Here is a 25,144-nt window from a genome sequence, read left to right as displayed (position 1 = left end):
TTATTCTAACCTGCAGTAATACCCTTGCCAAACTGGGGCGTCTGTTTTGGCTGTGAGGGATGTATAAATACGCAGCCACGTCCGGTCATAATGGTGACGCTAAATCCGATGCCACATGTAGAGAGAGTGTCATACTATTGCATGTTAAAATCCCTTGCAACAACTCTTTGATGGGTTCGTATGTCACCTGTTGCAAGGAAAAATTGTCTCTTTCGGTTTAATTAGCTCCTTAACGTTTGTATTAGACTTGGATTTTCAAACATTTTGACCTCGACCATCACTGGCGAGACATTAAGTGACGAAATGCGCATCTGATGCAGTACTACTGGTACCGTTAATGTCATTTCTACCACTTGGTCGATACCTCTGCTGGTGGACTGTTTGCTGAGGGTATCACCAGCCACGTATCCAGTACGTCGTTACTGGTATGCAATATGGATATTGTTTGATTGAAATTTGCTGTTATAAAATATTGAAAAAAAATTTAATCAAGGAATAGATCTTCCGCATGGATAGCTTGGATTCCTTATCCAGATTTGGCTATATTTAGGTCCTTTTTAGTTTTGTAAGCTCTGCAACGTTTTTATTAGGTTTTTGGATTTTCAAATATTTTGGCCTCGAGCATCACTAAAGAGGCATAATATGAGTTGTCGAAATACATATCTGGTGCAGGAAAATTAGTACCGTTAATCTTATAGCTACCACCAGGTAAATGACTATGCAAGAGGCTTTTGAAATCAGCATGAATAAAATTGCAAATAAACGTTTATGCAGAATTGTCTCAAATATGAGTCCTCAGATACAAAAAAAAAATATTTGAGTAAGACCAAATTAATTGAAATTACCTGCTTAATTTGCAGTAAAAGAATATAGATCCCGTAGCTTTTGCTATACATGTTCAGGTATAAATAAATATCAATGTTTCCACAAAAGCTACTCTTGACTCCAATCAATGTAAATTTTTCACACAAGACCGGATTCATATGCTTCTTGATATTTTCACGAATTATTTTTTGTTAGAATGATATTTAAATGTTCACGAAAATCTGATATTTGGAATCTTCGATGGGAATTCAAATTTGTTCCGTGCAAAAAATTATGCAGCCAAGAGGACTAAAAGGATTTTTTATGAAGGTCCAGGGCTCTTATTACCAACCAAAATAATGTTAGTATGAAAGTTGATCGTAGGTTACTCTACATCAACTCGCACGAATAAATGGTTTCTTATTTTTTTAAGGAGCCACATAACATTTGTGCAAGAAAAAACATAACTTTTTTTTCTTGATTGCTTGGTGATACCACCTCTGAATATACTCATTCTGTCAAAAGAAACTTTTTTGTGAGTATATAAAAATATTCAAAACAAATTCCTATAAACTTTCATGCAAAAACTTTTATTTTATGAATGGACATGTGTAAAGATAGTAATTATGTATATCCCCATTGAGAGGCCTCTTACATACTATAATTGCGTGAAGTCTTTGTTGTCCACATCCAGTGATACACATAATACCATTTAATAACTATGTGTCCATGTCCACGCTGTTGTGAAATTCAGTCTATCTCTACTAGTGAACTGCTGGTCCCAGAGAGTATCACCAGCCCAGCAGCCATCGGCATGCAAAAACGGATATTGATTGATTGAAATTTGCTGTTATAAAATTTTGAAAATCATTTAGATTAAGGAATATATCTTTTTCTTTAAGTATATACAATATATCATCAACATTTACCATAAATTTTAACTTGTAAAATATATAGACTATATCTACAAAGCAAAATGTAAATTAATTTAAGATAACCAGTTGTTCACTAATTATGGTCACACTATAAAACGCATCAACAAGATTAGTCGCCGTCCGCTATTATTTTGTATGATATTAAGAACACACACACACACACACACACACACACACACACACAACAAAACAGTAAAGATCAACCTGGCGGATGAATAATTCTTGAAAACACATATACACGGAGAAATTAGCAGAAAACGATCTTACATATTTCTACCTCCGCCATATTGGGAACTTGGTACATTGTAACTTCAGTTATCACGATCAGTTTAACACCAGTGATACTGAGACATCATTGCATAAGTGTTGGCAAAGTTCCTCATCGTTGCTCTTAACAGGCGAGGAGCCAGAACATCAACCAGTTCAAAATATATATCATACACATTTAACAAATTATTCAAAGTCTTTTATTAGCCATAATAGTAAACGGTTTTAATATCACGTCTTTTTATTCTTTAAAATTATTTGAGTTGTACGGATGCTTTGTGTTGTCATACTTTTTCTTTATCAGTGTCAATACCGAGATCGTAAAAATCGAGGAGAATATTAAGGATATTAAGTTTTTTGTTCCTAAAGGTTGGATGAAATTTAGATTCTATGTATGTTTACAATCTGAGATCACAAATATACAATGTTAATGTCAGTTACAATGCATTTTTTATTAAAATTTATGTTTGGTTCTGCAATGAAACATTTTTCCTGAGCAAAGTATTTTATACAATGGCAACTACAAAGACTAGAGTAAAGAATAAATGGTTATGGAAAACCTACAGCAAACACACGGTATATAGAAAGGCATCTTCTTTGATCGATTACTATTTTAATATTCTTTGCATTACATTATTTATATATAAGTAATAGATTCTAAACTTAATACTTGAATCAAGCTATTGAAATAAGCAAGCCAACATACTCATATAAAAATTCATCAAAGATAAATAAATATAAAAACGGCCAGAAAGAGGAAACATTTTTATTGCAGAGAAACATAACGTGTAACTTCCGTCTTTAAGTTAAACATAAGACGAAAGTTGCACGTTAACTACAAAGATTTCAGCATGGCCTTCCTTCCTTTTCTTAAGGTAGTAATTATGAAAGAGTTACTGAAAATTTACTTAGATAGAATACTAATGACTTCTACTTATTTGATTTTAGCATCACAAATGCCTTACACATTTAAGCTATGAAAATTCTTTCTGTATACAATGAAAGGTTTGCTCATCTTCACATGGCCTTGCAATCGGAATCCAGGTACAATCAACTGAATCATTTGGCATCCCAGACATACAGTGGAAATCTTGCTTATCTCTTTTTCCAGGAGGAAATTTATTGTATGAGGATTAACCGTGACAATTAACTTTGTTACAGATGAAATAATGCGGCTAACCGACGACCGACTTATCCCGTGAATATATCCTATCTCAGACGGGAACCAATCTTTGGCATAAAACTTAAATGTTATTAAAACTTGATGCAAAGGGGATTGTAAAGGTCCTCATCGTTGCTCTTCCAGGCGAAGGATAGGAACATCAACCAGCTCAAAAATCCTTTGCCGGTTAAGTCGGTACCTATGATCTCTATATTTTTTAAGTTGCTCATATTGCTTCTATCTAGGGTAAGTTAACTCTTTTGAATGCCTTGTGTCAATTGTGTCTCAAATATGAAAAGTGCACATTTACGCTATAGTTTCTGCTATAAATGGTTTGCTTATCTTTACATGAATTTGTAATCGGAATCAAGGTATCATCTATTGTACCAATATAGATTTCACCACTGCAACAAGTGTATTACGATATTTCTCCACTCGAGACAGTTAAATTTTAAATATTTTTAAAAAGCGCGAGGCTTGCCGAGCTTTTTAAATAATTAAAATTTAATTGTTGAGAGTGGAGAAATATCGTAATTCACGAGTCATAGTGGTGGAATCTGTTTCTGTAATGATTTTTATCCTTCCTTTTAAAAGATTTGCAGAAAGTTTCTTTATATGTGACGTCATCAGGCATGGTCGCCTTTTTTCATGACGTCACAATAAGAAATTCAGAAGAAACCAGGAAAATTTGACGTATTTAATTAAATTTCGACCAACAATTTGCCGAGAACAGATATTTCACTAGTGAGGAGAAATATTTTTCTCACACCGATCAAGAAATGCGAAAATAGCGCAAAAATTAGAGAAACAACATTTGGCATTCCCGACACACAATGGAAATCTTGCTTAATCTCTATCAAAGATTCTTGGTCCAGGACGATATTTATTGTTCAAAGAAGAGTCGTGATAATTGACTCTGTTGCAGCTGAAATAATGCGCCTAACCGACGAATCCCGTGAATATCTCCTATCTAAGTCGGAACCCATCCTAGGCCTATTACCTCAATGTTTTAAAAACTTTATGCATAAGTGTTGGCAAAGATCCTCGTCGTTGCTCTTATCGGGAGAGGAGCAAGAACATCAACCAGCTCAATAATACTCTGTCGACCAAGAAGTCGGGACCAAGATATCAGTGATCTCTTTATTATTTCTTCCACTTAATTTGTTCTGTTTCGGGAAACTCTTTATCTTCTAACTGCCCTCCGTCTATTGTGTCTCAAAATATTTAAGGCGACGGCCATCTTTGAAGTTGCGATCCCTTTGCGTCAGGTTATACGGCAGCCATGTAACCACGGGGCGTGGCCAGCCATCATGATTTGGCCGTCAGAGCTTTTTGACGTCACCGCCTCTGATTCTATTAATGACAACAGAGAAAAGAATAAAGGTGATAAATCGGCACTCGGCACTGATATAGTAGGTGGAATAAAAAACTGATTCCACTTTTTTTAAGCATTTGTATAATATGTGATCAATAGATAATAACATGTCCTTTTCCATAATGGCACTGGTATCATCCCTCGACCCATATGAAGCCTCGGCTAGCGCATTGGGCTGATATGGGAGTCTCAAGTTGATACCATGGCCGATATGGAAAAGGCAAGTTATAATCTATAATAATGAGTGTATATACACTGAATATTCGTATTAATGTTTTGTAAATTAGTTGTATCTGTATTTTATTTAAATTTTTATGAACATTGTTTATTGATATTAATATTTCATTTTGTTTACTCTATAATTATTTACTAGTCTAAGGATGTGGAGCCATACATTGCAGTAACAACTTCTGAGATCGAAATTAATGCATTGTGCTTTTCTCTATGACAACGGTCAACAGCGGGATAGATTAGACCAGTAACTGTAAAATAGAGGTTCACTCACTAGAAGATCAAAAGAAAACTTATCATTCATGTTACAAATAAAGTTCGATTTAGGGAACAACCAGTTGATTCTGAAGGAAGGCCTGGCAAATGGTGAAAATAAATAATATTGCCTTATTACACATGAAATAAATATTCTGGCCAGAAATTTTCAAAATGTTACAAAACTATTTATGACTTGCTTCGCTCGCCACATTTACAAAGGTATCCAATAGTTACAGATAATCCAGAAAAAGTTCGTCGGACGAATAAAATTTATGCAAAGTGGATGGTAAAGGTAATCGTCGTTGCTCTTCCAGGCGAAGGATAAGAACATCAACCAGCTCAAAAACGCTTTGCCGGTCAAGTCGGTACCTATGATCTCTATATTTTTTAAGTTGCTCATATTGCTTCTATCTAGGGTAAGTTAACTCTTTTGAATGCCTTGTATCAATTGTGTCTCAAATATGAAAAGTGCACATTTACGCTATGAAAATAGTTTCTGCTATAAATGGTTTGCTTATCTTCACATGGCCTTGTAATCGGAATCAAGGTATCATCTATTGTACCAATATAGATTTCACCACTGCAACAAGTGTATTACGATATTTCTCCACTCGAGACAGTTAAATTTTAAATATTTTTAAAAAGCGCGAGGCTTGCCGAGCTTTTTAAATAATTAAAATTTAATTGTTGAGAGTGGAGAAATATCGTAATACACGAGTCATAGTGGTGGAATCTGTTTCTGTAATGATTTTTATCCTTCCTTTTAAAAGATTTGCAGAAAGTTTCTTTATATGTGACGTCATCAGGCATGGTCGCCTTTTTTCATGACGTCACAATAAGAAATTCAGAAGAAACCAGGAAAATTTGACGTATTTAATTAAATTTCGACCAACAATTTGCCGAGAACAGATATTTCACTAGTGAGGAGAAATATTTTTCTCACACCGATCAAGAAATGCGAAAAAAGCGCAAAAATTAGAGAAACAACATTTGGCATTCCCGACATACAATGGAAATCTTGCTTAATCTCTATCAAAGATTCTTGGTCCAGGACGATATTTATTGTTCAAAGAAGAGTCGTGATAATTGACTCTGTTGCAGATGAAATAATGCGCCTAACCGACGAATCCCGTGAATATCTCCTATCTAAGTCGGAACCCATCCTAGGCCTATTACCTCAATGTTTTAAAAACTTTATGCATAAGTGTTGGCAAAGATCCTCGTCGTTGCTCTTATCGGGAGAGGAGCAAGAACATCAACCAGCTCAATAATACTCTGTCGACCAAGAAGTCGGGACCAAGATATCAGTGATCTCTTTATTATTTCGTCCACTTAATTTGTTCTGTTTCGGGAAACTCTTTATCTTCTAACTGCCCTCCGTCTATTGTGTCTCAAAATATTTAAGGCGACAGCCATCTTTGAAGTTGCGATCCCTTTGCGTCAGGTTATACGGCGGCCATGTAACCACAGGGCGTGGCCAGCCATCATGATTTGGCCGTCAGAGCTTTTTGACGTCACCGCCTCTGATTCTATTAATGACAACAGAGAAAAGAATAAAGGTGATAAATCGGCACTCGGCACTGATATAGTAGGTGGAATAAAAAACTGATTCCACTTTTTTTAAGCATTTGTATAATATGTGATCAATAGATAATAACATGTCCTTTTCCATAATGGCACTGGTATCATCCCTCGACCCATATGAAGCCTCGGCTAGCGCATTGGGCTGATATGGGAGTCTCAAGTTGATACCATGGCCGATATGGAAAAGGCAAGTTATAATCTATAATAATGAGTGTATATACACTGAATATTCGTATTAATGTTTTGTAAATTAGTTGTATCTGTATTTTATTTAAATTTTTATGAACATTGTTTATTGATATTAATATTTCATTTTGTTTACTCTATAATTATTTACTAGTCTAAGGATGTGGAGCCATACATTGCAGTAACAACTTCTGAGATCGAAATTAATGCATTGTGCTTTTCTCTATGACAACGGTCAACAGCGGGATAGATTAGACCAGTAACTGTAAAATAGAGGTTCACTCACTAGAAGATCAAAAGAAAACTTATCATTCATGTTACAAATAAAGTTCGATTTAGGGAACAACCAGTTGATTCTGAAGGAAGGCCTGGCAAATGGTGAAAATAAATAATATTGCCTTATTACACATGAAAATAAATATTCTGGCCAGAAATTTTCAAAATGTTACAAAACTATTTATGACTTGCTTCGCTCGCCACATTTACAAAGGTATCCAATAGTTACAGATAATCCAGAAAAAATTCGTCGGACGAATAAAATTTATAAAGTGTAATTTTTTTACTGAAGTTTTGTCAGTTTATGGGAGCGTAGTGTACTTCCCTCCTTTTGAACTGAGAAAATATAATTTTGTTTAAGAAATCTTTCCAAAAAATAAATTGACTTGCTACGCTCGCCAGAAATCATACGTTTTTGGATAATAATACCCCTCTTTCCATGGACCTGGATCCACCCTTGATTGTAATGCTTTTGTATTTTTGTATCAATAGAATATCTATTTTAGACTTCATTTTAACTGCTCTATTTGTTTGAAGTTGTATGTGTATCCTATATAAAAAAAAGACACAAAAGTTTAACTGCTTTAGGGGGTGAAGATTGATTATGAGGAATGATAGTTTTTCTGGATGAGAAGAACATAAATATTCTGGTTCTGGTCTGAGGGAAAATAAATATCCTCGTTCTGTTCTGAGGGAAAATAAATATTCTGGCAGCCTTTATATTGGAAATAAATATTCTGACCTCATCAAATTTGCCTATTTTGAGTTAGTTATCTGTGAAATTAAGAATTTATGCATTTTTGTTTCTATTTATTAATACCTTATTAAAGTCACGTGTAGCATGTCGTCACATACATTGTATCTATTTATATTTTATCCTTCCTGGTCCATGAACATTCATTTTATGATGTAAAATATTCTAGACCGTTCAACAAATTTGCATGTAAGTTACAAGCTTTCATTAAATCGTGTTTTTACTAAGAATATGGTCATGTCTGCATTGATCAAGTTTATAAATGTACCAAATGAGACATTGCTAGACTCGCTACATGCAATTCCTTTTCTTTTATTTCTATCTCGCTAATTTATATGTTTACTGAAAACTGCCATGATACTGAATGCCCCTGTATACTGATTGCCCTTGGACTCGACAGGTGTCAATATAATGGCAATCTTTTAGTTATAGCAGTAAAACAGTTTCAAGGGTAAAATCGAAGAAAAAAAATAAATTAGGAAGGGACATGTAGCAAGTCTAAGACATTGTGTATATTTACTGATGAAAATAATTGAAGAAAGCACGTGTTCACTTGCTGAATGAGTACACGTGTTTATTCGTGGTCTTTCTTATTTTTAGCGTACCTGACCCAAAGGACCAAGTGAATTTTTCTCATCACTTGGCGTCCGTCGTCTTCGTTCTTTAACTTTTACAAAAAGCTTCTCCTCTGAACCTGCTGGGCCAAATTCTGTGTCCCCAATCATCATTGGGGTATCTAGTTTCAAAAATGTGTCCGATGACCCGCGGCTTACCAACAAACATGGCCGACATGGCTAAAAATTAAACAGGGGCCGGGTTAATTGCAAGTTTTGTCTATTATTTTGAAAACCGTTATATATAAGTTCAAAAGTTCAAAGTTCAAAGTTCTTTATTTTCCAATTAAGGGCCCCTGACGGGACATAATGACAACAATACACAATACATTCTCATTCATAGCACATAAACATATAAATGAAGATAAAATTAAAATTCACATGAAGCAGATGAGATTATCATAGAATATATATATATAATCATATAAAATATCACAGCATAAAACAATTGTTATTGTTATTATTATAAGTTAGTTAAGTTCTTTCAAAATTTCATATCTTAGATTTAACTGCCATGCCAGAGTGCAAATACAAAAATTTAATAATTTCATCATATAGTTTGCTAACAGAGGTCCACCTTGTCTCTTATCCAGAAAAGCAAGTTGAAGGAATAAATAATACAAGTCACTATAATGGAAAAGAGACCAAGGGCAAATGCACTTGGACATGTTCGCAAGTGTGATTTTAGATACTGTCTTAACCTCCTCGTGACTAGTGCACAAAAGTTTTTTTTTTATCACTTTAATGCAAAAATCACCAAGGGATGATACCAAAAGGTTTAGGCATCTATTTGTCTAAATATAATGATTACTTTTAACAACACACTTTTTATAAAGCATTCAAGGAAGTGGTTACTGCATTCAGCAGTGGCAGCAATCCACAAAATTTATTGAATATTTTTAGATATAATGTTAAAAACTTTTAACTGACCGAAATAAAATCTTCATTGAGATCATAACATTAACATATAGCAATAAATCGTATATAATTAATTATACATATACATATGCATATATATACATATTCAACACTCTAGCATAGTAGTAGCAGGTGCAAGTGAAGTCCCAATGCTCCCTAATTAGGATGTTCATGTTTGGCTATAAGGCAACAAATTTTACATAAAATTTCATTATCTTCATTACTCATCATCCAAATAAACTTTTCAGGATTTTGTAATTGGGTAAAATTAGGACATTGCATACTAATAGCATTAATAAGATCACAACGCTCAACTTTATACTTTGTACAAGTCAAATACCGCTTCATTGACAACAACACTTAAGTAAACTGCAAATTGGTTCAGCAGCTCTTTATTTATTTTTTGTACAAGTCAGTAAAAAATGGTTCTCATCTTCTACCTCGCCAGATGAGCAATGAGTTCACAATTTATTTTGCCTGATAATAACTTGATACCTTCCTAACTCTATTTGAAGTCTATGAGCTGATATTCTGAATCTGGTGAAAATTCTCCTCTGCCCAAAATCTTTTATAATATTTAAATAATTTTCAAATCCAAAGTTTTGTTTAAACTTGAAGTGTGTACACAGTTTGCCATCTTATAATGAAGTTTTTTGCTTTTTCCAAAGATTTATATAATGAGTTTTCATATATTTTTTACATGTCTTCTTAAAACTATTTGTTTTCATTGACTTTAAGTCAGTTTGGTTGTCAAAAATTATTTTTTTCTGTATATTCACAGAGCCATACCAAGAAGGATGTTTATTTTCGTACATCTCTATGGAAGTTAAATAGGCCTCTTTTAAAATAGGAAATTGATTATCTAAATTTTCTAAGGGGTGCCAATATTTAAGCATTGCAGTGACAACATTATAATGTGTGGGTAATCTGCCAAGCTCTGACAAGGAGGCAAAATTTGAACTCTTTTTCCCACAACCCAAAACAAATTTACATAATTTAACATGCAAATCTTCGCATTTAAGTCTTTTATAAATTTCTTCAAACGACAAATCAGGGTTTTTTCAATCTTGTCGTAAAGGGATTAAAGTAACCCCAAATTTCACAACCGTATAATAATATTGGCATAATTGTGTAATTAGACTTTGGGTGAAGGACAATGAGAAATAAATTCCTTGCACAGTTTAAAATAAGCTTTCAGACCCTTCTGATAAAGTTCATTTTGAGCGTAGGAGAATGATCCAGATGAACAGAAAGTAATGCCAAGATATTTACATTTTGTTACACATTCAACAATTTTTCCATTGTATTTGAAATTATATTTGAGATGTCTGCCTGCCTTATTGAATATAAGTACTTTTGTTTTAGATAAATTTACAGTAAGACACCACTGTTTGCAAAACTTATCTAAAATATCTAGTTTTTGTTGAAGACCATGCGATGAGGAAGAGAGCAGAACAATATCATCTGCATACATCAAACAAATGTATAGGCCGAGAGTTTAGTATAAGCGGATCCGATGTTTGTTTAAATATAATAAAGGAAGGTCATTAATAAAAATTTTGAACAAGTTAGGACTTAGATTGTCGCCTTGCTTAACTCCCAATTTACTTTCAAACAGTTCAGTGCGAGCAGTGTTACTTGTTTTTATACAAGATTTACTTACAGAATACATATTCTTAATAACATTATAAAATTTAGTACCATCCCCTATTTCTAAGAGTTTAAGTCGTAATCCTGTATGAATTATAGTGTCAAAAGCCTTTCTTAGATCAACAAAGCAGGCAAACACTCTACCATCCTTATGTGAACAATATTTATCAATAATACATTTTAAGATAAACATATGGTCAGATGTTCTAGCCCTTTTTGTGAAACCAATCTGAGAGTCATCTATTAGATTATGCTTTATTAAAAAAAAATCCAATCTAGAGTTTAATATGCAATTGAATAATTTACCAAAACAGCTGGTGATTGTCAGGCCTCTATAGTTACTTGGTTCATCTTTATCACCACCTTTATGCAGTGGTTTTATATATCCTTCCGCCCATGATTTAGGATATAAACCATATAATAAACTGGTATTGAACAATTTAATTAAACATTTTGTTAAGAAACTTTGACCACTTTTCAACATGTTGTTGCTAATATGATCTAACCCAGGAGCTTTATCCCTTTTTAATCTACCAATAGCAGAATATATTTCTGAGTCCTTTATTGGAAAGTCTAGTTCATTGAAACATTTATTTTTTTTCAGCATCTTCTAGCTTTTTATCAAGTTCTTTTAAACGATCTGTAAATTCTAAACTGAAAGAGTTGAGGTCCTGAAAATGCTTTATCCATTGAGTCGGAGATATGTTATTCTCTAGATTACATGTACTTTTATTCTGAAGATCGTTTATAAGCTTCCAATACAATTTTGGGTTATTGTCATGGAACCCCTCTAACTCTAAATGTATAGATTTTTTAAATTCTTTCTTTTTAATTTTTCTTGCTCTTGTATATTCACGGTTTAATTTATAAAAATGATTTCTTACATATGGATATGTTGGAACTTTGGAATATACTTTACTATAATTAAAAAGATTATTTCTCATTTTCTTTAGATCATTATCAAACCAGTTATTTTGTGGCTGTTGTTTTTTGTTATTTTTTTGGGGGGGTCTAGGTTTTCGAAGAGATTTATCTGCAGCATTAATGAAGATGTTAGATAATTTAATTGCAGCAGCATTTAAAGAGTCTGGTGAATTTTGAATAGTACTTTTTTCAAAGTCAAAATTCATATGTTGAATATCAATAGAAGACAACGCAGCTTGAAATTTGTCTGAAGAATCATCTGACCATACAAAGTTGCATGATAAAGGCAAAATATTATCATTTACCTCTTCATGAGTTGTTGTAAAATGAGCTGACATTTTCCATTCAATTTTTGAATGACAATCTGACAATGTAGGTATAAAATCATTAACTTTAAAATATAACACCTGGTTGAGAGCACTCTCAGACATGATTGCATAGTCAACAACACTTGCACCTACTGGTTTGTAACATGTATATTTACCAAATAAATCACCAATAATTCTACCATTTAAAAATCTTAATTGATGACTAATACACAAATCAATTAGATCTTTTCCCCTTGTGTTAACTTCTGTATCATAACTTTTTCTAAGTAAAATCTGTCTATCCGATTGATATGTGTCAAAAATGGGAACATCATTGCAAAAATCAAAAATGTAGTGAGAGTTTCAAATTGAGCTATGTAAGTTTACAATAATTAACGTTTACTATTGTTACTCAAAAATTAAGTGTAATGTATAAGTTATTATCGTCACGACCTTGTCCTCGACCTTGTCCTCGGCCTCGTCTGTTGTGTGACCTACTCCAGTCTGATCTCTCTCTATACGGAAACGGAATGTTAAGGGTGGCATGAATCATTCTTTTCATGTTTGCAGCCAATTGAGAGGTACCTTTTTCATTCAGATGAAATCCATCATCGGCAAGGAACTCGGATATGGGCATACCTTCATGGCACATATTACTATGATCAACAAGTTAGACCTCTAATGATTTAGCAAATGCTTGTCTAAGCATTGCATTGACGATTTGCCCATTAGTGTGATGTACTACATCATCAATTCGTGGTGTAGCAAGCGAAATGATGCAGAGCACCTTTTCACATTTCTTCTGGATATCTGCAATGAGCAGTTGAATTTCCTTTAAACAGGTGGCTGGGTCTTTTGTTTTCAGATCATTTGTTAAGATATGCAATAAGACTAATGTTAGTTCCCCAGTTTCATAATCATCTATTTTTTCTTTTGCTTGGTCTATGGTGAATGCTATTAACTTTGTTATGTGAACAGCTGGAGTGATCTTTTTCTCATTAATACCTTTAAGATTGGATGTACCAACCATTAGTGCCGTAGGTACATCAGGAATAGACTTCTTTCCTTCTGTTTTGTCAGGATTAATATTTAGTCTACGACTAATTTGTTCGTCATACAAATTGGCCAATTGGGATTTAATTGAAGTATTTTCATCCTGGAGATGAGAAACTTGCATGTTTAGGTCTTTGACTGTTTTTGTAAGCACAGTTATTTCTTGTTTTTTTTTTTTGCCTCATAATTATCACAGTTAAATAATATTTCTTTTGTTGATGTTGTGATTACAATTTCCAACTCCTTTCTCAGATTACTAACTAGAGACCTCTCATGTTGCAAGGCACTTTCGAAGTTTGCGTTGTTCAAGGCTACATTGTTACGTTCAATTTTTAGCTGTAGTTCTAAAGATTGATTTTCCTTTTGGAGTTCTGAAATCTTTTTCTGATAAGATGTAACTGTATTTGTGTCATTAGTGTTTTTTTGCTGATTCTGTATACTTGAGAACATATCCTGTACACTTTGTATTTTAAGTTGGAGATCATTTTCTACTGATTGTTGGTAGGTATTTATTTTTTCTAATGCATCAACTAAGTTTGCATCTACCCGACTGAAACTGGTATGCAAAAGTGTATGAATATTGGATAGCTCACTTTTTTCAAGATTGTTATTTGAGTCAGATATATTTTCTATGCTTGTATTTTCACCCATTGCTACAGAAGATTCAGGTTCTGAAGATTCCTCTTTTAAATGTTCGGTCTGTTCTTTATGATCTATTGTATCTATTTCATATGGACCTTTCAAATGTCGAACTATTTGTAAAAGTTGCGGGAAGTCTCTTTGAGCAAATAGGGTATCAAATTGAGTGCCTTGAACTTGCAGAAACCCTGTTTTAATAAAAAAAAAAATGTTAGTTCATATAGCTTCTGGGTTGGATCACCTGCATTTGATAATTCTATGGTGACACTTTTTAGTGGCTCTGTTGGTGAAATGACCACAGGACTATCAACCCACTGAACATTCATGTCAGTTTTTTCCCCAAATATTCATAGTAGTAAGCACCAAGGGCAGTTAGCCAGGCCATGATACGAGGTCTTATTGTTCGAAAACCAACTAATCTTGCTTCTTTTTCATATAGTGACATGTCTAATTCTTCAAATTTGCAAAGTTTAGATTTTTTAGTTGTTGGGGCTACGAGTTTTGGCGGTAAGCACATGTCTGAGTAGGAGCGTTCAGTTTTTCCGCTTTTAAGAAATTTCTGTATTTCTGAGTTATTGACATCAACCATTTTGATGATTTTATACGTTTTGGCAAGTTTTTAATGTGTGAGGAGCCAATGCACAGGTATGGTGGTGCAATATTTTCTCACTAAATTTTTTCACTGGAAGCGGCCATTGACCGGAAGTATATATCATATATAGAGAAAATCTGACGAGGCAGAAATGTTGAGCGGGAAATGTTCAGAATGTTGAGATCTACCTACTGGCTATTTACATCAAACTATCAGACGACTTCTTATAGCAGTTATTGCCCATAAATGACGAATTTTACCATTTTTATTTTTTTGTTTTTGTCTACTATCTCTTAAATTATCATACATAGGGAGAAACTTCTAATGCAAAAATGATAACGTGACGAGAACTACACCGAATAAATCAACATATCGAATCTACGACTCCTCATTGAAGTTTTTGCTCTTAAATGACGACTTTGACCATGTTTTGCCATATGCCTAATATCTTAAAAACTATAATAGATAGTTAGAAAATTATAAATAAGCAAACGTGATCAGCAAACAAGACCTACAAATAAGGCAACTGGCCGAAATCGTCTGACGACTCCTTATTGGAGTTATTGCTCTTAATGACGGTTTTTGCCTATTATCTTTAAAACTGTAATGCAAATGTAGATAGACAGCCACTTATAGTAACAAACATCATCAGCAAGACAAGATCTATAAATCAGTCATTTGGGAAAAATCGTCGGATGACTCTTTATTGGTGTGATTGCCCTTGAATGACGATTTTAACAATATTTTGCGTATTTGCCTTATATCTTAAAAACAATAAAAGATAGATAAAAACATAAATTTGAAAAAATGATCAGCAAGACAAGGTCGACGAATAAGTCAAATGACCGAAATTGTCAGTTATTTCCCTTTTGGGGTTATTGCTCTTAACAATTTTTACTATTTTTTGCGTTTTGACCTATTGTCGTGAAAACAATAAAACAAAGATAAAGCAAATATGATCAGCAAGAAAAGATCTACAAATAAGTCAAATTTTGCCGAAATCGTTATAAGACTCTTTATAAAACTGATTGTCCTTAAATGACGATTGTTTTCCTTTCTTGTGTGTTTTGGCAAAAGCTAAAGAAGAAAGAGAGAAACTGTAAACAAATTATAGGCAATACAAGATCAACAAAAAAGAGATTTTTTGTCCTGAATTCTATTCTAGTCCATAATGTTGGAGTGTCCATTGCTGTAGATGCACATTGTTGCCCGATATCAAGTGACAAAAACTGCATGCATATTAAAAAAAACCACTAATCCAATAGATTTGTTCTGCAGAGTTGGTCGATCAAGATAAGAGCACGAATTTCATCTGCAACTGAAAAAGAGCACATGCTAGACACGTATATACATTTTATCTTGCAACAGGTCCCTGTGGACCCGTTCCATGGGTTCTTTAATGTGTAAAGTCGATTATTGCACTCTCCCTTTATCAGATTAAACGTCCCCATTACGACTGGACGTGGTTGTGTATTGATACATCCGAACAACCAAACGGTTCAGGTTAAACATGGGTTATACTTTTGGATAGGATCTTCTATTGAGTACGTACCGGTAAATCTCGCAACGCTTAAAGAACTCCCAACATCAAAGTGTAGGTGATAATACAGATATATCCCAATAATATTCGTATGGAGAATAAAAATAAATCTATAAGATACTAATATTCAGGATCATGACATATATATGCTTAACATGAACAGGGTATTGAACTCTTTTTGTCCACCGAGCGACGCGGATTCAACTACAGGGCAGCCATGTTCTGTAATGAAAACGTGGAACCACGGGGCGTGGTCGGCCATCATGGTTACGCCGTCAGAGATTTTTGACGTCATCGCCTCTCATGCTATTAACAACAACAAAGAAAAAATCAAGCCGATATAGCAAGGTGGAATAAAATAAATGTTTCCATTTTTTTTAATCATTTGTATAATATGTGATCAATAGATTATAATATGTCTTTTTCCATATGGGCCCTGGTATCACCCCTCGACCCATATGAGGAATCAGCTTGGGCCTGAGGCTGATATGGGAGTCTCGGGATGACACCATGGCCGATATGGAAAAGGACGTGTTATAATCTATAATTATGAGTGTATATACACTGGATACTCGTATTAATGTTTTTTTTTTAATAAGTTGTATCTGTATTTTATTTAAATTTATGAAAATTGTTCATTGATATTTCATTTTGTTTACTCTTTAATTTTTTACTAGTCTAAGGATGTGGAGTCAGAAATAACTACTTCTGAGATCGAAATTGATTGCATTGGTTAAAGCTCCTCCCATTCTGTGCTTTTCCTATGACAACGGTCATCAGCGGGATAGGATAGACCAGTAACGTATAATCGAGGTTCACTCACTAGGAGATAAAAAAAAACTTACCATTCATGTTACAAATAAATTTCGATTGAGGGGACAACCATCTGATTCTAAAGGGGGCTGGCAGATTTTGGAAATAAATATTCTGGCCCCCATTTAAAAAAAAGTTAAAAATCTTGCCTTATCACACATGAAAATAAATATTCTGACCTGTAACATTCAAAATGTTAGAAAAATATTTATGAATCGCTTCGCTCGCCACATTTACAAAGTATTCAAAAGATTTGTCAGTTTTGGAAGAGGGTGTAGTGTACTTCCCTCCTCCTTTTGATCTGAGAAAATATAATTTTGTTAATAAAGGAAATTGACTTGCTACGCTCGCCATAAATTTGATCATTTTGGATAATAACACCTCTCTTTCCTTGGACCTTGGATCCACTCTTGGTTGTTATGCTATTATATTTTTTTTATTACTAGAATATATATTCTAGACTTTATTTTGACTGCTCTATTTGTTTGAAGTTATATATGAATCCTATGAAACGGTGATCTGTATCACAAAAGTTAAAATAGTAGGAGGGACAGTTGTTATAAATATTCTGGCCCTGGTCTGAGTGAAATGAGTGACAATAAATAATCTGGCCGCCTTTATATTGGAAATAATCATTATGACCTCATCAAAGTTGCCAAAATGTAAAGTGGTTAATTGTAGTAGCACTTTGTTCAGTAGTTGCAGTGAAGCATTTTAATAGTTCCTGCTAGACGACAGTTGATGCCAAGTGATAGTATTATCTTAAATAGAATTCCGATGGGTGAAACAAAACAAAACAAATCCACACGACATATTCAGCATGGTGTATTTAACTTAAATATATAATCATCATTCCCATTACACCGTTTGTCTCTCTTGTACAGGAATGAAAAAAAATTGATATTGAGAAATTTTCTATGGAAGTTTTGGGCTCCTTGTTTGTTCCGTAGTGTATCACGTCACAATAAGCCAACATCGCTATATAATTGTGGTCGGTTTTTATTGATGAGGGAAGTCGGAGTATCCGAAAAGAAATATGCTCTGACCTTATGTATACTACGGACAATCACTTTCATTAAAGATCAAAATCAAACATATTTCCCAATGAACGGATTTAAACCCACAACAGGCTAGTCATCACTGTACATGAAATACTAAGACCACTCGGTCAACGTGAAACCCTAGCTCCTTCGTGTTTGGTGATTACTCCTCAACATTGATACTTCCAGATTTTCAATGGGTTTGGTTTTTTTTGCGTCGCCAGGTAAACTCAATTTGCGACAGTAAAACTACCGATGGACGTCCGCATAGCTTCAAATACAGTACAGTTATCTCTTAATTGGTAAACCATAATAGGTCCGTATGCGTTTTGTGTTGAAATTGTTTTACCGACATCTATATTCTCAACTCGAACAAAAAGTGTGAGAAAAAGGAAACTTCTGAAAGTGGAAATACTTTTTTAACATGTACATATTTGTATCTTGCTTAAATCTTGTAGTAACAGTCAATATTGAATACCGAATTCTTGTATAGCTTACTGTACGGTATGTGTTTCCCTCATTTTTGAAGGTAGTGCTGTGAACTATGATTGTTTACATCCTGGTCTCTGTTGTCTCATTTTCATTCATCTACTCTATAACAGTGTCGAGAGTGAAGAAAACAATACAAAAAATGTTTTACTCTGGAAAAAAAATATTTTGTATTATTCTTATGGACGAAAAGCAACGTCTTTGTTAGGGTCAACCTTTTTAACTCGATGCACCATTTACAGAAAATAGTTTATCTATCTCCGAGAGTGTTTTTAGTTAGACCCGTACAGACATGACCAACTTTTTTTAAAACTAATTTCCATATACAGCCGCTGGATATGAGAGTAATCTCATAATTAGTATAGCAATTCCAAAACTACCGAATTTTTTTAAGGTGCACTATGAGCCTTGATAATATGCAATTTTTTTTAGTTGATTATTTTGCAATAATAAAGATTTTCATTTTACTTTAACACCCGTTTTCAACAACAGCCAAATTAATATTATATGGCCATTTATACTGCTGGAGGAGACTTCATCACCATCCTTCAATGATCTGTTTTTATATTGGCACAACAATGCTCATGGTTTATTTTTAATTTTCCAGAGTGAATACAAATATGGCATCTTCTAGCACAGTAATATGTGGTGTTTGTGAGTCGCAGCACATGACAACAAAGGCAGACTTCTGGTGCCCTGAATGTGACGAAGGATTGTGTTCCCAATGTCTAAAGCATCACAATGCATCAAAAGGCACACGTAACCATGGAGTTATACCTGTCGACAACTATAAACAATTACCTATGTCGATAGTCAATATATCACAACACTGTTCACAGCATGACAGAAAATTTCAGAATTATTGTCCCCATCATGAAAGTCTCTGTTGTCCACTGTGTATTCAGTCCAACCATGCTAGCTGCGTTGGGATATTATCGCTGGAGAATGTCATACAGACAGCAAAGACTTCAGTCTTATTAGAAAGTCTTGATAAAAATCTGAAATATATCAAACTGAATATCGAGACGGTTGTTAAAGATCGGAAACAAAATCTTGTGGAAATCCAGAAACAAAGGCAGAAATGGTATGATGAAATAAAACAGGTCCGTAATAAAATTAACGAACACCTTGACACCCTAGAACAACGAATACTTCTGGATCTATATGCTGCCGAAAAGAAAGTTATATCACAAATTGAGGACTTGCTAGGAAAACTTGCTCAAAATACAGAAAATGTGAATTCAATGGAAATTAATATATCAGCCATCAAAGATTATGCTTCAGACCTTCAGGCATTTTTAGGGAGTAAAATGATTGAAACAGAAATTCAAAAATATGAAATATATATGCAGTCTTTATTTGACGATGGAAGTTCGCGGAAGATAGACATCAACTGTAAAATTGCAGACAAGATAACCGATCTATTGTCAACTGTTACTTCACTAGGTTCAATATCCATCGAATCAAACTCTCCATTGGTGGTTCTGAAGACAGGGAAAGAAATACAAGCACAGACAAGGTCTTTGCAGCACGTACCACTTTCAACTATTAATGATATAACAATGACGTTAGAAAGTAAATTCATTTTTTCTGGTATCACCGGATGTTCCATATTTTCTACTGGAGACATCATTCTAATAGACCACGGCAATTATCGTCTGTTGATTTTAAAGAAAGATGGAACATTGAAGAGTGACATACCTATGTTACCTAAAGACCCTGTAGATGTTACCTGTATCAATGACAAGACAGTCGCTGTTTCTTTTCCTTATTCAAAACAAATACAAATCATAAAAGTTTCAACTATAATAGTTGAACGCACAATAAAAACGGCCGGTAGTTGCTACGGTTTATGTTACTCAGATGGCTATTTGTTGTGCTGTGAGTATCGCAGAGGTATTCAGAAAGTAAATATGTCAGACAATTGTTCTTCTACTTTGGTTAAAGACAACACTTTGTCCAGCTGGAGTTATGTAGCAACATCTAAAGACAAGATAGTTTACACCAATAGCTCACAACATACAGTAACATGCTGCTCGTTGGCTGGAGAGAAGATGTGGGAATACAAGGATCAATCGGTTCGTTCTCCGCAAGGGATATCTGTTGATAAAGACTCCAACGTTTATATTGCTTCAACTGGTAACAATAATATTATTGTATTGTCGTCAGACAGAAAACAAGCAAGAAAGCTGCTTGGAAAAGATGACGGAATTAGTAAGCCTTATGGACTCGCATTTGGTATAAAGGAAGAAAATTTATTAGTTGGAAATACTAATGGACCTTCATTATACAGACTGAGTTAGGACTAAAGTGATGATTATGTAGTTAAAATCTGTCTGAAATCTATCGAAATGACAAACATTAAAGAGTATAAATCAAATATAGTAATTTTCTTTACTAAATTTCATTTCAGTTATTTGCTAGGGTCGTCGAGTTGGTTACTTATTCCTTATTCGTTACTTATTCCTTATTTGTTACTTATTCCTTATTAGTTACCTATTCGTTACTTATTCCTTATTCATTATTCGTTACGTATTCCCTATTTCTTATTCGTTACCTATTCGTTACTTATTACTTTTTCCATATTCGTTTCTTAGTCGCTTTTGATATATTGTTCCCTTTTAATGATTTCTTTTCTTTTCTTATCTTGACTCTGGTTTAAAATATTGGTTCGAGTAAGAAAAATTACCCTGTTAGCGCGTATGTACCCGTTTCCGCGCTCGACTGATACCCAGTTACTTGTTCTTTACTTATTCGTTCCTTATTCGCTTTTAATATGTTGTCACCTTTTAATGCTTTCTTTTTCTTTCCTTTTTATGTATCTGATGTTAGTTATTGGTTCGTAGAGGTGAAATTACCCTGTTAGCGCGTATGTACCCGTTTCCGCGCTCGACTGATACCTAGTTACTTGTTCTTTACTTATTCGTTCCTTATTCGCTTTTAAAATGTTGTCACCTTTAAATGCTTTCTTTTTCTTTTCTTTTTATGTCTCTGATGTTAGTTATTGTTTCGTAGAGGTGAAATTACCCTGTTAGCGCGTATGTACCCGTTTCCGCGCTCGACTGATACCCTGTTACTTATTCGCCACTTATTCGTTCCTTGTTCGCTTCCTGTACATTCCACTTTTTTAATGCTTTCTTTTCTTTTATTTTCTTTCCGCTGGTGTTAGCTATGCTTTCGATGAGTTGAAATTACCCTGTTAGTGCGTATGTCCCCGTCTCCGCGTTCGATTGATAACATGTTACTTACTTGCTAATAATATGTTCCTTTTTAGGGACCTCGGTGGCCGAGTGGTCTAGGTAGTTACTACTGTAATCACTAGCCAGTCAACACTGAGGTTGTGAGTTCGAACCCCGCTCATGCGGGTGCACTCGACTCCAATCTTAATTGACTAGGATTGTCAGTTTTCCTATCGAAGGTCGGTGGTTTTCTCCGGGCACTCCGGCTTCCTCCACCAATAAAAACTGGCCGCCACGAAATAGCCCAAAAGCGGCACTTAAAAGTGGCGTTAAAACACCAAAAATCAAAAATCAAATATATTCCTTTTTCAATTTTTATACGTTGCACCTTTAAAATGCTTTATTTTCTTTTATGTTCTTGTCTTCTGTGTTAGTTCTTGATTCGTAGAGCTGAATTATTAGCTATTAGCGCGAATGTGCCCGTTTACCCGCTCAATTGATACCCTGTTACTTATTTGTTCCTTATTCGCTTTTTTATACGTCGCACCTCTTGAATGCTTTATTTTCTTTTATGTTCTTGCGTGTGGTATTAGTTCTTGGTTAGTAGAGCTGAAACTACACTATTAGCGCGTGTTCCCATTTACGCGTTCGACTGATACCCTGTTACTTATTTTTCCTTATTTGCTTTTTAAACGTTGCCTCTTTTAAATGATTTGTTTTTATTTCTTATCATGTCTCTGGTGTTAGTTCTGGTTTCCTTGAGTTGAAATTACCCCGTAAGCGCATATGTCCCCATCTCCGCGCTCGCCTGATACCCTGTTACTTATTCGCTACTTATTTGTTCCATATTTGATTTTTATACGTTACACCTTCTTAATGCTTAATTTTCTTGTTTTTGGTGTTAGTTCTAAGTTTGTAGATGTGAAATTACCCTATAAGCGCGTGTGTACCCGTTTCTGCACTCGACTGATACCCTGTTACTTATTTGTTCCTTATTCGCGTTTTATACATTGCCCCTTTTTAATGATCTCTGTGTAGTTCTTTTCATGTCTCTGGTGTTAGTTCTTGTTTCGCTGAGTTGAAATTATCCCGTTAGCACATATGTCCCCGTCTTCGCGCTCGACTGATACCCTGTTACTTATTCGTTACTTATTTGTCCCTTATTCGTTTTTTATACGTTACACTTTATAATGCTTTATTTTCTTTTGTTTTCTTGTCCCCTGTGTTAGTTCTTGGTTTGTAGAGGTGAAATAACCCTATTAGCGTGTGTGTACCTGTTTCTGCGCTCGACTGATACCCTGTTATTTATTCGCCACTTATTCGTTCCTTGTTTGCTTTCTATACATTCCACTTTTTTAGCTCACCTGGCCCAAAGGGCCAAGTGAGCTTTTCTCATCACTTGGCGTCCGTCGTCCGTCGTCGTCGTCCGTCGTCGTTAACTTTTACAAAAATCTTCTCCTCTGAAACTAATGGGCCAAATTTGACCAAACTTGGCCACAATCATCATTGGGGTATCTAGTTTAAAAAATGTGTCCGTTGACCCGACCAACCAACCACGATGGCCGCCATGGCTAAAAATAGAACATAGGGGTAAAATGTAGATTTTGGCTTATATCTCTGAAATCAAAGCATTTAGAGCAAATCTGACAAAGGGTAAAATTGTTTATCATGTCAAGATCTATCTGCCCTGAAATTTTCAGATGAATCGGACAACCCGTTGTTGGGTTGCTGCCCCTGAATTGGTAATTTTATGGAAATTTTGATGTATTTGGTTATTATCTTGAATATTATTATAGATAGAGATAAACTGTAAACAGCAATAATGTTCAGCAAAGTAAGATGTACAAATAAGTCAACATGACCAAAATGGTCAGTTGACCCCTTAGGGAGTTATTGCCCTTTATAGTCAATTTTTAACCATTTTTCGTAAATTTTTGTAATTTTTTACAAAAATCTTCTCCTCTGAAACTACTAGGACAAATTTAACCAAACTTGTCCACAATCATCATTAGGGTATCTAGTTTAAAAAATGTGTCCGATGACCCCGCCCGCGAACCAAGATGGCCGACATGGCTAAAAAATAGTACATAGGGTAAAATGCAGTTTTTGGCTCATATCTCTGAAACCAAAGCATTTAGAGCAAATCTGATGAGGATAAAATTGTTCATTAGGTCAAGATCTATCTGCCCTGAAATTTTCAGACCAATCAGGCAACACGTTGTTGGGTTGCTGCCCCTGAATTGGTAATTTTAAGAAAATTTTGCAGCTTTTGGTTATTATCTTGAATATTATTATAGATAGAGATAAACTGTAAACAGCAATAATGTACAGCAAAGTTAGATCTACAAATAAGGCATCATGACCAAAATTGTCAATTGACCCCTTAAGGAGTTATTGCCCTTTATAGTAAATTTTTTACAATTTTGTAAATTTTGTAAATTTTTGTAAATTTTTACAAAGTATTTTCCACTGTAACTACCGGGCCAAGTTCATTATAGATAGAGATAATAGTAAGGAGCAAGAATGTTCAGTAAAGTAAGATCTACAAACACATCACCATCACCAAAACACAATTTTGTCATGAATCCATCTGTGTCCTTTGTTTAATATGCATATAGACCAAGGTGAGCGACACAGGCTCTTTAGAGCCTCTAGTTATTGCTTTCTTTTCTTTTATTTTCTTTCCGCTGGTGTTAGCAATGCTTTCGATGAGTTGAAATTACCCTGTTAGTGCGTATGTCCCCGTCTTCGCGTTCGATTGATAACCTGTTACTTACTCGCTAATTATATATTCCTTTTTCGATTTTAATACGTTGCACCTTTTTAATGCTTTATTTTCTTTTATGTTCTTGTCTCTTGTGTTAGTTCTTGATTAGTAGAGCTGAAATTACCCTATTAGAGCGTATGTGCCCGTTTACCCGCTCGATTGATACCCTATTACTTATTCGTTCCTTATTCGCTTTTTATATTTTGCCCATTTTTAATGATTTCTAAGTGTTTCTTTTCATGTCTCTGGTATTAGTTCTGGTTTCGTGGAGTTAAATAACCCCGTTATCGCATATGTAGCAGTTCCGCGCTTGACTGATACCCTGTCACTTATTCGCTATTTATTTGTTCCTTATTCGCTTTTTTATATGTTGAACCTCTTGAATGCTTTATTTTCTTTTATGTTCTTGTTTTTGGTCTTAGTTCTAAGTTTGTAGATGTGAAATTACCCTATAAGCGCGTGTGTACCCGTTTCTGCACTCGACTGATACCCTGTTACTTATCTGTTCATTATTCGCGTTTTATACATTGCCCCTTTTTAATGATCTCTTTTTAGTTCTTATCATGTCTCTGGTGTTAATTCTTGTTTCGCTGAGTTGAAATTACCCCGTAAGCGCATATGTCCCCATTTCCGCGCTCGCCTGATACCCTGTTACTTATTCGCTACTTATTTGTTCCATATTTGATTTTTATACATTACACCTTTTTAATGCTTTATTTTCTTGTTTTTGGTGTTAGTTCTTAGTTTGTAGATGTGAAATTACCCTATAAGCGCGTGTGTACCCGT

At 34.4% G+C, this 25,144-nt stretch overlaps 1 protein-coding gene across 1 annotated transcript; it reads left to right on the top strand.

Annotated features, from left to right (window-relative positions):
* Positions 1 to 7,948: 7,948 nt before the first annotated feature.
* LOC127735387 (uncharacterized) lies at positions 7,949 to 20,792 on the top strand. Its single transcript, XM_052245552.1, has 2 exons — positions 7,949 to 8,021; positions 19,020 to 20,792. Exon 2 carries the CDS (start codon positions 19,033 to 19,035, stop codon positions 20,713 to 20,715), a length of 1,683 nt encoding a protein of 560 aa, XP_052101512.1. The 5' UTR covers positions 7,949 to 8,021; positions 19,020 to 19,032; the 3' UTR covers positions 20,716 to 20,792.
* The last annotated feature ends 4,352 nt before the right edge of the window (positions 20,793 to 25,144 follow it).

Source organism: Mytilus californianus, unplaced genomic scaffold, assembly GCF_021869535.1.
Source record: "Mytilus californianus isolate M0D057914Y unplaced genomic scaffold, xbMytCali1.0.p SCAF_3, whole genome shotgun sequence".
NCBI classification, from domain to species: domain Eukaryota; kingdom Metazoa; phylum Mollusca; class Bivalvia; order Mytilida; family Mytilidae; genus Mytilus; species Mytilus californianus.
Note: the sequence above shows the minus strand (reverse complement) of the source record. Positions and strands in the feature narration are given on the sequence as shown.